We start from the raw sequence: 14,285 nt of genomic DNA, 5'->3' as shown, positions 1-14,285 counted from the left end.
ATCATTACACGCAGAGCTGTGATGTCATGCAGTTCTTTGCCACAGTCATTACACATAGAGGCATGGTGTACTATACTTCTCTGCCACAATTATTACACACAGAGCTGTGATGTCATGTAGTTCTTTGCCACAATCATTATACGTAGAGCTGTGATGTCATGCAGTTCTCTGCCACAATCATTATACGTAGAGCTGGGATGTCATGTAGCTCTCTCCCACAATTATTATACACACAGCTGCTGCCTGTCTTCCAGTAGGACCACAGTGTTTGAGTACTGCTTAAGCAACTTGTGGGAAATTACATTGACTTATAAGGAACTGTGCAACCTAATAGCAATTTCCAAAGAGAAGTCATACTTTTCCCACTGAACGTTCTGAACCACCAAATTGTTGATATATGGAGTGCGCTATTGCGCTTTCCTCCGTAATGCTCCATTATATGAAGCATTCTCTTGCACCAAGATGGCTGCAGGCAGTAGCGGCTCCAGGCACGGGCAAGCCGGTCCGTCGCCCGGAGCGCTACTGTTTCCGGAGGGCGCAGGAAACGCCCACCTCCCTCCCAGAGCTATGGGCTATATTTAAGCTCAGCTGGGAGGGAGCGGAGGAGGGAAGGGGCAGCAACACAGGACGGCGCTGGGCCCAGTACAGCCTAGCGCCGGCCCTGGCTGCAGGTGGGTAGTCTGCGCATGCGTAACGCCATCTTGTTCACTGTGTTTGAGCACCGCAGTGGTACACACACATGTGTAGTACTCAGGGCCTGATTCAGAGCCGGAAGCTATTTGCGCTCGCTCGTCCAGAAAAAGGGGCTGGCTATTTAAATTGACCGTTCGCTCTTTGCGGTCTGTTGACGCCTCTATGTCTGAACGAGCGAACAAAACATGCGGACGTTTTTTGTAAAAAACGCCCCCTGGCCACTCGCATTATACCTCATCTCCGCTATTTATTACATTAATCGAGTACATCGAAAGGCATCTGAACTGCTCGCAATGCTTGTGGTTGGATTTTCCAGTTCAGGCTAAGAAACAACCAAGTGACGTGGTCGATGACGCTGCTTTGTTAATTATGCACACCCTTAAAACGCCCATTTTGACCTTTTGGCACGCCTTCGTTCAGATCTCCACTCCCCGTTTTCAAGCACCTTCCCCTGTTACCACCCACAAACGTCTCATCCTGTCAATCAAATTAGCAGGCATTCGCTATTTTGCGAGCACACAATTTCCGACTGCAATGAATGGTTCGCGCATGCGTACTAAAACCTATACGCATGTGCAGATGTGTGAACATCGCTCGGAGCGAACGAGCGGCCGCTTACGAGTGGCTCTGAATCAGGCCCTATGCTCCATGAGGACCCGGTATACTTGTGAGTACTGTGATCATGCCTTACTTACATGACCAGCTGGTCATATGTATACTCTGCACGACCTCGTTGTATGCTCCGCTCCATCAGCGCTGTCTGTGTATCAGAACTGTGAGTACGGCTGTTCTATCACTGAGCATTGCAATAAACAATAATTACTGTTTAAAGGGGCCTATCCATTAGGCGACCTGAAAGTGTGAACATCTAGCGTTCAGACCTTCTGGTCGCCGAGGTGTGGTGCCCGCACTGAACGTCATTCAGTGAAGGAGCCCGACCTCCTATCTCTAAACATGCCGAACCTGACGAGCATCGTCAGGTTAACGGGAATGTTCAGTAGACAGTCGGGGACGGCAAAGACCCAGCATTCACGTGCATCGCTGGTCCTTGCCAGCTATCCATTACTTGACTTTGTGAACAATCCGACCAAAACCAGGAGGTTTTGGTCGGATTGTTCACAAAGTCAAGTAATGGTTAGGCCATTTAAGTCTGGAACGTCTACCAACTATTATCCGCCAGTGTCTACTAATAATATCTAATATACACATATCAACACAAATATACAATTTTTTTTAATATAGAATTGTTCATCTCTGTTTAAGGATCTGCAATTACTAAACATTACAGCAGGGGCAGGAGTATGGTAGACAATGGAGGCGCCTGCCGCCGGGCTCTAGCTCTGAAGGGGTACCTCCTCCATTGTCCACAACATATTCACCCCACTTAGGGCTGTAACTATGCACCCAGAGTGTACCATCATGCCCCCAATACATGGCACCCCTTCCCGGCACATGAGAAGCCACAATACACTGGTGGAGAGCTCCATGACAGACCATCAGCTGCTGCCTTTGTCTATCTATAGCCTGTCTGCATGTGAATTGCTACATTACAGTGTCAGCGGCTTTGACGGGGGGGCACCAAATTATAACTTGCCTCCGGGCGTCTGGGAAGAATTTACGCCACTGCATTACAGTATACATTTAATTGATAAGGCTGTTAAAAAAAGAGCATGTTAATAAAAATGTTTTAGCCAAGTTGAAGTTTGAATTGGCTTAATGCTCATTTCACAGACCAAACTCCTACACTGGGCTTCATAAACATATGTACAATATGTGTTTCTGGTATCACAATATATTTATATAACAATTATTACATATCATTTAATTTGCATTACTCATCCTGTAAAATGAAATTCCATTTTTTTAATTTATACGTGGATCCTGCATATTGCTTGGAACATACAATCAACCATAAGGAGTAACATTTTTCACCTACCACAATCAACAGGGCCGTAGCTATGGTAGTGCGGCCGGTGCTATGGCACAGGGCACCACAGGGCAGGGAGCGCTGTTTGGGCCTGTAAAATGTCTGTTTATTATCACTCTCACTTGTAGCTTCCTCTTATTTCATCCCCAGCATCTCCTGGCCTCCCCTATCTCTTCCCTGCCCCTTCCCCATGAGGCCATTCCCCTTTTTTGGGTGCATTATGTCCCTTTGAAAAATGAGGGGGGCGCCAATGCTCTTTCTGGCACCGGACACCAAAAAGTCTAGTTACGGCTCTGACAATCAATATAGTCATATTGCCAGTTGCTACAATAATCCAAGCATACATATCAAAATGTGTAACTTCACACAGACTGGGACATGACATGACAATGCAGGAAGAATCAGATCTGGAAAATTTACTCAGAAAAAGAACTGGCTTTCATTATGCTTAGTTTTATATTTAATAGTAGTATGTATCAACTGTTTTTTGTATTTTTTTTTTTAATTAAAGCTATTCGTATTTGGTGGAAGGAATGAAGAAATCGACTTCAATGATGTAATGGCAATGAGGCTCATAAACCCTTCAGATAGGCAACCTAGTGAGTTGTATGTATACAGTATTGTGATTTTGTATAGTAGAAGATAAAGGATTAATTATGTTATCACTATCAGTAATTATGAATGATATTGTTATGCTCCCTGTTCTCTCTACTCTTGCAGCTAGACTGCTAAAAGAAGGTAAAATAAATAAACATCAAATCAATTATAGCATCTAAAAGATTGTCATATGTATATATGGATATGGAGTTTAAACAAACTAATTAAAATAATTAGCTTTATAAGGATAATAGTTTAACTATGTTTACTATTTGCAGTAATGAAGGACATCCTTTTGGAATGTGGGATTCAAGGCATAAGCAATGGGTATGTACTTCTTGTTTTCTATGTACGAATTGAAGTTCCATTAAGTTAATAACGGTCTGTGGCCCAATAATATAGGTACAAATCCTACCAAAAACATAATTTTGTACATCTTCAATCCTATACACTGAAATATATCATTATAATACAGAAATTCAGTTATCTTTAGCATATTTTTTTTTTCTTTGATATATGTTGACTAAAGATGTGTTTATAAAATGCTAAGCATATTTTAAAAAGAAAAGATTGCAAGACTAAACGGTTCTAGCTTTAGTTAGTTCTGTTCTCAAATGGTGCACAAAATAGAGCAGTTTTCAACTTTTTCACAAATCTTACAAACTTTCTACTATGGTGACTCGCTCCTAATGTTATCAGCTGTAAAAATCAACATAACTAACATTTTTATCTCTTCCCTTGTGAGACTGCAATACATTTGTAAATTTGTGTTGGATTTTATTTTTAAACAATATAATATACAATATTCCAAATATGACACTGTGGCAAAAGCCACTAGTCAGCCTGTTGGATTTAAATAAATGTATTATAATGTTGTTGTTTATCTATTGTTTTATTCATGTTTTGTAGATATACGCCAACTAAAATCCCCAAAGTAAAATATCAGTTAAGTGGACTGGAACCTCCAAAATTATGTTCTCTACACTCTGTAACTGTAAGATCATATCAGTATTTTATTTTTTTGTTACTATTACTGACTTTACCTATGCTAGAATAAAGAGTGCATCATCTATCATAAGTGACTGTTCCTAATCAAAGAGAGGACTGAAAAAAAAATAATATATATAATATAATATAAAGTACAATAGCTGGATTTTTAACAAGAAACAATTCAGTATATTAAAGGCTCCTTCATAATAAGCAACTATTTAGCCTATCTGCATGAAGTCTTGTTGTTCAACAAACGGTCTGTCTGCTGTTCTGCCGATCACTGCTGATCGGTCAGCAAAGCAGGATCCCCTACCCAGCGCCTGCAGAACTGAGCAGCCGCTGGGGAAAAGTAAGTTAACCTCCCCCCTCACGCCCCTGACATACCTGGTTCCATAGGCGAAGTTAGAGATCTGGTAATGGGTGGTCCCAATTTTAGCACCATGTCAGATATTGGAAAAAAAACACCAGTGGCATCCTTCCCCATGGTGTCACCCCGTGTAGGGAGGTATGTTGTGCACGCGGCCGTTAAAAAAGGGGGCTTGGCCTTGTGATCAGGGGGCATGGTCACTTGAGAAGGTCTGGTGTGTGGAAGAAGTACGGGTGAGCACTGTGCAGTGCCGGCTCGCGAGCGGGTCTGAATCAGGCCCTGTGTTTTTTTATTTTTTATAAAATACAATTTTGATTAAATTAGTATAATCTATTTATTTGCTTACATTATATAAGACCCTTTATAGGACATCATCCAGCAGGTGGGATAGGTGCTTATTTAGTGAAAATAATAGTGCAAATACATAAATATAACATATTATATAATTAATAAATTACACAAAACAGTGAAAAATACATTTTTAAAAAGTACTCCCTGCTATACAGAGGTCGCAGCCATCTTTAAAAATGGGTGTGCTATACAATATATAACCCTAATCTCTTCCCACTAGTGCTTAATCCAAAACTACCTTCCACGCAGCATAGCCTCCACCAATCAGCCTACCCCTAACTTCACCCTAGTGCCTAACCTTCCCGATCTACAGTCTTACTCTAATGTCGACATTCTGAGAATGATGGGATTTCACATGTCGACATTTCAGATGTGGACATTGTGATCATGTCAACATTCTTAGAATGTTGATATGTTGCATGTCGACATTTCAACAATGTCAACATCATAACAGTCAATATTATTATGTCGACATTATGTTTGTCAACATTGTGAATGTCAACCTAATGACTCTGGACCTGATTCAGACCCACTCGCAAGATGCGATCGTTCACTTCCAGCTTATGCAAATCTGGCACACACCCAGCAAGGCAAGCGATCGCAAGGCAAGACATAAGCACGCACACTATGTCTTGCCGTGAGATCACTTCGTGTATGTAGACACCCACCATCCATTCTTAAAACGTCCACTGGCGTACTTCATATCCTGGAAGCGCCTAAAAACATTGGTACATCGAGCACCATTGAATGTGCTCGCAGCGCTTAAGGTTGACTATAGAGCCTGCCGCAAGCACTGCGAGCACTTCAATGTGAAATTCCACCAAGTGACGTGAACTACGTGAACCTCTGAAACAGCATTGCAACACTAAGGCACGCCTGCGTTCGCACCTCCACCACCCCAATAGTAGTGCCGTACCCCTGTTACCACCCACAAATGGCCTCTCCTGTCGCTCATTCAGATAGGCTGTCTATGCTGGGCGAGCGAGCCCTACCAGACCACTTGCAGTGGTTCGCGCACACACATTGGGATGCATACGCATGCGCAGATTGGAAATATCGACCGCGAGCGAGCGGCTGCTTGCGAGTGGGTCTGAATCAGGTCCTCTATCCCTTAAAAATGCCAGTTAAAAACTGGTAACTTCCATCTGAAACAATATTAAGGAATAGGCATTTAAAGTGTGATATGTATAAAATGTTCAAATAAAGCATGGTGTGCAATAAAGTTCATCTGTATGGTTGGTTCCCCAGGTCTCTAAATGCACCAATTTTGATGTCTGTTTGAACCTTGAATATCTCAGAATACAGAATAAAAGACCATACTGTGTAGTAGTTTAGGTCATTTGTAAGTTTGGACGCATGCTTCTGCAGATGAAGGTTGTCAGTTGTCAGTTGATTGGATATGGTGTATCAACATCTGCAAACACTTAAGCTGTGTACACACTATGTTAGTGGTCCCCAAACTTTCTCAATTGGAGCCACCCTTAGGGTCTCCATAATTTTTGCAAGGCACCCCTAAACCAAAATAATTACAGAACATTTTTTAAGTCAGGGCTTGACAAATGTTTCTAAAATCTAGGAGTCAGGATGAAAGTGTAGGATCCAGACCCCCCCTTCCACTGGGGCAGCATTACTGAGCACCTATGCCCTGGGCAACCAACCCCCATGGCCACATTACTGAGCAGCTAACTCCCCTCTCCAGGCATCCAACCCCAGAAAGACCACCCCTCCACAGCCAAAATACCCTGGGCAAGCAAAGCCACCACCAGCAGTGGCCGAACTAGAGAGTGGTGGACCCAGTTGCAAGAATATGCTTTGAGCACTCCTATGCAGTGCCTACAGTAGTGCCCCTATACAGTACCCCAGTAGTGCCCCTTATACAGTGCCCCCAGTAGTGGTCCCCACTATGCATTGCCCCCAGTAGAAGTCCCCCCCATTGCTACCAGTAGTAGTCCCCCTATGCAGTGTCCCCACTATACAGTGCCCTAGTAGCACCCCCCCTTATACAGTGCCCCAGTAGCGGCCACCCCTCCTATTCAGTGCAACCCCCTATGCAGTGCCCCTTACACACAAAAAACCCCCCAAAAAACCCCCAACTTACCTGATCCCCGCTCCTGCCACCGACCGCCGCTATCTGCTCCTCCCGGCCCGCTCTGCACTATGGGAGAGACGTAATGACGTCTCTCTCATCACCCACTGTGGGGGAAGCCATAAAGCGGAGACCTTGAGTAGCTCCAGCCGGCTCCCTCCGTGGATGCAGCAGCCAATGAGAGCCTGTCTGACTCTCATCGGCTGCTATAACAAACACACACCTGCCGCTGGCGGCTGTGTGTTTGTTACTCTGTAGTGTGGACCGCGCTCGCGGTCTGCACTACACTAGCGGCGGCAGGGGGTTGCCCTCAAATCTGGTTGCCAGGCAGTCAAATCTGGTCACCATGGCGACCTGGCCCCCGGGTTTTGTCGAGCACTGTTTTAAGTAGTTGGGTCAAAATAACATAATAAGTATTTAAAAGAGAGAGTAAAAAGAAAAAAAAAACTGTGCTTTTCGTGCCTATTACACCCTCTGTCTCTCTCCTCTTGCCCCTCCATCTCTTCCCTATTGCCCCCTTAATGTCTCTCCCTTTGCCCCCTCCATCTCTCTACCCTTTGCCTTTTCCATGTCTTTCCATTTGCCCCCTCCATGTATCTCCCATTGCCCCCTCTATGTCAGAGCCGTAACTAGGGTAGCGCGCCCTGTACCATGGCCTGTCAATTTTCTGTTTATTATCATTCTCACTTGTAGGTTCCTCTTATACAGTGCCCGTCTAGTTACTGCTCTGCTCCATGTCTCTCCCTTTGCCCCTTCCATGTCTCTCCATTTGCCCCTCTCCATGTCCCCCCCTTACTAACCTTTAGTTATGATCATCAGCAGCATTCTGCAGCATCGCTCCTCAGATTAGATCAGACACTTCCTGTCTGATCTCCAACAATGCACTGTGTTGTAGGATCCCATTCAGCAACAGGCAGCCTCAGCTGTTTGTTGCTTTACAGTGATAGCCCTCCCCCGCGCATTGCTAGCCTCCTGCCACTCCATGCCGGCAACCCCTCTCCCACATGTGCAAAATAAATATTTTCCAGACAAAAACAATACACTGGCTGGCCTCTTTAGGCCACACCATGAACCCAGGGCGCACATTTAGGGAAACACTGAAATATTGCAAAATATTGCTTGTAAAGCTGATTAATGATATATCGCTAAGTATATCCGCTCGTGTGTACCGCCAATATGTCTATGAATTATGTTGTTCATAGACTTATCACATCAGCTGTGCAGCATGGCAGATGCAGATATAGCTTGCAGATAGAAAACGGTACATCTGCCTGTGTGTACGAATGACCCACCGACCGACCCGTATGCCGGCCACAGGTACCTCCGACAATGACGTTACTACCAGTTCCTGTGGCCAGACATGTCAGGAGGCGGATTGGTGAGTGTGTACTCACAATTTGTATGTGCAGATCACTTACCAAATCATTGTATCAGTGGCCCGCCAGATAGACTTCCGATCCGTCGTTCAGGTGTGTACCCAGCTTTGCTCTTCAACTCCAAGCTTTGGAGTAACACAGCAAGCCTGTCAGGAGGGGGAAGCATTTATCACAGTGGGGGCCTGGACATTCTTTTGCCAGGTGTAGTTTTGCTATTCTGGGGCAGGTGGGTTTATTTGCACAAATTAAAATTTTGGTTAATTTTTTAAATTGTATACAAACATTTTTTTTACATTTATGTTCATGAACATTACGCTTGTTTCTTGCAATCTTTCATGCATATTTCTTTGTCATATAAATTCTTCTAGAGGGAAGAGAAAGAAAGCAGTTTCATGTTTGTACGCTGCCAAGCTATAGCCAAAATGAAATCCTCTTTTGCCTTGTTAGACTCTGAATTTGAAAAATTTGATCTGTAAGTATCACTTTAATATGTAACATTTTTGCTAACTATATTTTGCCATATCATTAGCATTATTGTTTACTTATAATGGGTCATAAAACCTGCAACGCCTTTCAGTGGGCAGATAGAAGTTAATACATAAAATGTAAGGGTTCTATAAGCAAAATACAGAACATGCAAATGCAGATAGTTCAAGATGACTTTATGCAAAAAAAGTATAATAGGCAAAATATTGCTCAATCATAAAGCGTATTACAAGATGAATAATGCTAGAACATATAGGTGGACAAAGGCTGAAGTGGACAAGTAGACAGTAGGGCAGAGGACCTTGATCGTTACAGTTTACAACCTAATGGGGAGTCGTGAGGCTGATAAAAGGGGGAATGAGGGAATGTGAAGTGAGATGAGGTCCGATATGTAGGGAGGAACAAGTGGCTGAGAGCTTTGTAGTTGAGGGTGAGAGGTTTGGGAAGTAAAAAATAGGGTGGATTAAAAACGGACATTAGGAGAGTGTGATGTTATCCACTGTGATAGAGATATAGGAAGAGCAAATTAGAGATGCTAGGTACAGTATGTTGAGATTTAGGTAGTGTTAGTACATCCATTAGTATATAGCAGAGAGAGAACTGGACACACAGGAAAGGATAGATCAGGAGGAGGAATGACAGTTTTGGGTGTCATTAATGCTGAGATGATATGTGAGATTGAAGGTGTATTTGATTCTACAAGGAAACACTGGTGTAAAGGAAACAGTTAGGGACAAAAAGTTCAAGAGGTACATACAGTAGATGGCAGTACTGTACATTGCTCCTTTATCTGAACAGAGAGGGTAAACACGGTACAGAAAGTCATAGGGCAGAACGGAAAAGTATAGTAAAATGAATAGTATTTAGGTAATGAACATAGTAGAGAGGTGCGGAATAGAACACAAGTGGCAAGATGTATCAATTTAAAAACTGTGGTAAAGCATCCAAAAATAGTAATGCATATGGATCCCCATAAGTATTAAAAAGAGTCCGCTGCAGAAATTGGGGAAATCCACAGTGGACTTGCGGCACAGCAAGACCCACAGGATTGTTTAGGTCTGCAATGTGTCCATATGCAGCAAGCTCCTGAAAGCGTAACTTTACGGAACTTCTGCCCAATAGGCAACGCTCTCTATAGATTGTATTGCCTATAGAAGCCTATGGGTTTCTATTTGCAAGAGCTGTCCCGGAAGGTAAGTATTCCTGCCTACTGGAGATCAAAAATGCCGATATGCAGGCAAATGACAGTGTGATGTATTGGAATTTCCTTGAGAAAATTGATACATCCCACCCAAAGTTTCATATACAGCAAAAATTGTCAGCAAGATTAGTAGGTAAGCATGACAAAGAATGAGCTCAGCATTGGAGAATGATCTCCCCTGGAGTGTTCTGACCTCCCAGAGCCTGCTAAGTTTCAAACAATAATTACAATGAGTGAGAACAAACGAGAATAAAAATTGATTGTGTGGAGATTTTTTTCAACTTTTGTAGGGCGTTAAGTTCATTGCAGCCGGTAAAACAGTTTATAGATGCATACAGATAAGAAGGAATGCAGAGAGTGGGAAATAGTGATGTCAGAGGAAGAAACGATATGCTCAATGGAGGAGGAGTTTGAAGAGAATTGTGGTGGAAGTGGCAGGAAAAGGAGAGAAGTTAAATTAAGCAGGTACATGGCTGTGTGATGTGAGCGATGTTAATCTATGTGGGTTAGTTGGGGTAAGTATTGAGAGGAGGAGCAATAGATCCATGTAGTGGAGAGCAATGGAGGAGGTACACATACAATTCAAATTCCAACTCAATTTTTTTCATACTTGTGATGTCACACTGAAGAATTATAGCAGCATGATGGATGGATGGCAGACACATCTTGGCAGTCTATGATAAATCATATCAACTCATACATGGAGAGATAAAGTGGAGAAGTTGCTCATAGTAACCAATCAGCTTCTAACTGTAATTTTTCTAGCACAGCCTATAATACAGTGGCATAAGTAGGGTATATGGAGCCCAGGGCAAATTGAAAAATGGAGGCCCCCCCCTATGTGCACACACCAAAAACTGGGTGTGGCCATATGCCACAAGGGGTGTGGCCATGAAAATGGAGCGTGTCAACATTGCACACACCCCTTTCTCGTCACTCTGGGAACATTCCTTACCATTCCATATGCACCTTAATGCCCTGAGTAGTATTGCCCCTCTTGCAATGCCCACTGTAGCAGTGCCCCATGTAGTAGTACCCTTTATACAGTGCCCCAGTAGTGCACCCTTATACAATGCCCCCAGTAGTGCTCTTTATACAGTGCATCCAGTAGTGCACCCTTATACAGTGCCCCCCTATGCAGTGCAATTTATACAGTCCCCCTATGCAGGCCCCCAGTAATGCCCCTTGTACAGTACCCCCAGCATGCAGTTTACCCAGTAGTGGTCCCTCTTATGCAGGTCCCCAGTAGCACCCCTTATACAGTGCCCCCAATATTGAGTCCCCCTATGCAGGCCCCCAGTAGTGATCCCCCCTCATGCTGTGCCCCTTATATAGTGCCCCCAGTAGTGGACCCCTTTATGAAGGCTCCCAGTAGTGATCCCCCTATGAGTTGCCCCTTATACAGTGCCTTCCGTAGTGCAGAAAACACACAGACAGACATACATACACATACATAACACTGACTTCACTTACCTGAATCCTCGCTCCTGCTGCGACCGCCGCTGTCTGCTCCTCTGTCCTCCCACTGGGTTCCGCTCGGTACTATGGGAGAGACATCCCATCACCCACTGCAGGAGCCAGAAGGCGGAGCTCATGAGTGAGCTCCAGCCCGGCTCCGGCAGTGGGCGCTGCAGCCAATGAGAGTCTGTCTGACTCACATTGGCTGCTGAAACACACACATCGTAGCCGGGTAGTACGACTGTACTTCCCAGCGCCGGCAGCAATGTGTGTGTAACAGTGTAGTGTGGACCGCACGCACTGAGGTCTGCACTACACTGGCTGACTAGGACGTGTCTGGACCGAAGCCGGCGGCACACCGCTTGTCCAACGGCACCCAGGGCACGAGCCGCAGCGGCCCTGCCCTAGTTACGCAACTGCTATAATATGACAGTTAGAAGCTGATCTCTAATTTGATAAATCTCCCACAGAATCTTGTTTTCAATAATCATCTCATGATTATGAAATGTATTTCTTTAAAAGGAATTGTTTTGTAGGTATTGTAAAGGCAATTTTTAAAGTGCAGCTAATGTTGGCTGCAAAAAAAAAAAATTCTGAATATATATGTATAAGTAAGTAATACTGTCATCTCGTTTGTAAAATCAATCTACACTTACTATTGTGAGACTGCGCATGGATTGGCCCAGGACATTACGTCATAGTTAATGAGAGGTTCAGGAACTGAGGCCCTGATTCAGAGACGGACGCTCTGACAGAGTGCTCGCTCTGAATCAGGGCATCTTTTATTTTTTTATGGAGCGGCCTCCTGGCCGCTTGCATTGCTGTGGGTTGCCTCTCACAGCTGATGCGAGCCGCCATGATGATGGTCGCAATGGTCAAGAGTCAAGACCATTGCGACCATCAGGCTGGCAACGAGACCATTGTGGTAAGGTCTCGTGGCCGAAAGCCCCAGAGAGCTTTCGGCTCAAACAGAGCTGAAAGCTCTCCCACTGACATCATTTGTGATGTCAGTGGGGCCACCCCCATACGGTAGTAGTTCTCATGGGAATGCCTCCGTCTGGGCAGCCACCCCCCGGCCCGCCCAGCAAAGGGGGTGTGCTGTCACTCAACATCGACAGCACGCCCCCTTTGGTGCAAGACCCGGAGCGATGGATTGCCCGTCGCTATCCGGGTCTCGCGCATGCGCACGACGAAGCCGGCTCCGTTGCGCACATGCGCTCTGGGCCACCATCGACCCGGTTGCGAGCGCTCAGCGCTTGCGACCGGGTCTGAATCAGGCCCTGAGTTCCTGCATGTTCCTGCTGATAAATAGCACTGTAAAGGTGCACATCCACTAGTCGATGGGACAACGACAGTACGATTACAACATTGTAATCGTACAGTCGTTCCTCTTCCCCTGCTGTGCCTACACTGAACGATATGTCGTTCAGTGTAGGCACCCTCCCTCATCCCTGAACATGGCCAATCTGTCATTATCAGCAGATTGACCGGCATGTTCAGACGATGATTGATGTCGGAAACGACCAGCGGGAGCGCGCATCGTTGTTTGTTTCCAACATTATAGGCCACGATTTGTGCATGATTAATAAGTGATTGAAAGATTACGATGTCGTAATCGTTCAATCGCTCATTAAAATCACCTAGTGGATGTGCACCTTTACTGTTCAGTCTAAATTGTAGGTGTAATTTTTAATACATTGGTCATTGTGCGCCTTGAAATGAGGTCCTGTAAAAAGTGCACTTAAAAGGTTCATAAAGTGTCCATTGAAAGTTTATGCTGATGTCTGATTTAAACCTTATACAATGTTTAAAAATCAAGTTCTTTTTATTATTACTGTTTAATTTATTATCTTTTATTTGTAAGGCTCAACTAGGGTTCCGTAGCTCGCACAAGGGGATTAAACGGACAAGAAATATAAGTACAGACTAATACAGACAATATATAAATTCACATAGCTATATAATTAAAGTTAACATTTAGCATAATTATGCAGAGAAGACAAAGGGCATAGGGCCCTACTCATACTAGTTTAATCTTTAGGATTAAAATCTTTTCAGGGAACATCCTAAATGCAATATTTAGCTTGAATCTCTTTAATACCCACAAATTAAATCTAATTTATTGCATACACAAATGTGCCTGGTTTTTGGGACACATACAGATTTTGCACATAAAAATGACAGCGTCTGTGAGTGTACAAAATGTTGCATTTTCAATAGTACTGTACGTGCTGTGCAAATCTGGATTCCCAGCTAGTTCTCCATCCATATACCCAGGGCCTCAGAATATTTTGCTTCCCGCAAAGAGACTTAATTTTATTGCATTCTCAAAGGTGGATCAAAAACATTGATGACCCTATCGCATATCATAGTTTTTCAAAATAGATAATACTTCTGTATTTTCAGATTGTACGGTTACTTTAACTTGATTTTGTTAGCTACTTAAAACCTGTTCTATGACATCCAAACTAAATATAGGCATACATGAATCCATTGCTGCATTTTGTAGTCACAAAAAGAGTTTTCTTATAACACGTGTAATTTACTAAATTTATGGTTAGAATTGTCCTCTAGTGCCACCAACTGGCCATTTTGTTAATTGAAATCGTTGATTAAAACGGACAGGATTATTGACATTTCACTACATCACTACTTTATTTGATGAGAATGGTAATTTTTTATATTTTAACTTTCTTTTTCTTTATATCAATATTTTTTTTATTGAGACAAAGAAAATTTTACATTCACGAGGA

At 43.6% G+C, this 14,285-nt stretch overlaps 1 protein-coding gene across 1 annotated transcript in view; it reads left to right on the top strand.

Annotated features, from left to right (window-relative positions):
* LOC148526672 (kelch domain-containing protein 3-like) overlaps positions 1–14,285 on the top strand; it is an 88,658-nt gene that overhangs the window by 55,960 nt on the left and 18,413 nt on the right. Inside the window, exons 13-16 of the mRNA XM_088470260.1 lie at positions 3,132–3,219; positions 3,496–3,544; positions 4,127–4,211; positions 8,756–8,859. Coding sequence (XP_088326386.1) covers positions 3,132–3,219; positions 3,496–3,544; positions 4,127–4,211; positions 8,756–8,859 — 326 coding nt within the window. The remainder of the gene's footprint in view (positions 1–3,131; positions 3,220–3,495; positions 3,545–4,126; positions 4,212–8,755; positions 8,860–14,285) is intronic.

Source organism: Taudactylus pleione, unplaced genomic scaffold (assembly GCF_031769625.1).
Source record: "Taudactylus pleione unplaced genomic scaffold, aTauple2 ptg000095l, whole genome shotgun sequence".
Lineage (NCBI taxonomy): Eukaryota > Metazoa > Chordata > Amphibia > Anura > Myobatrachidae > Taudactylus > Taudactylus pleione.
This window is presented reverse-complemented; position numbering and strand designations above follow the sequence as displayed.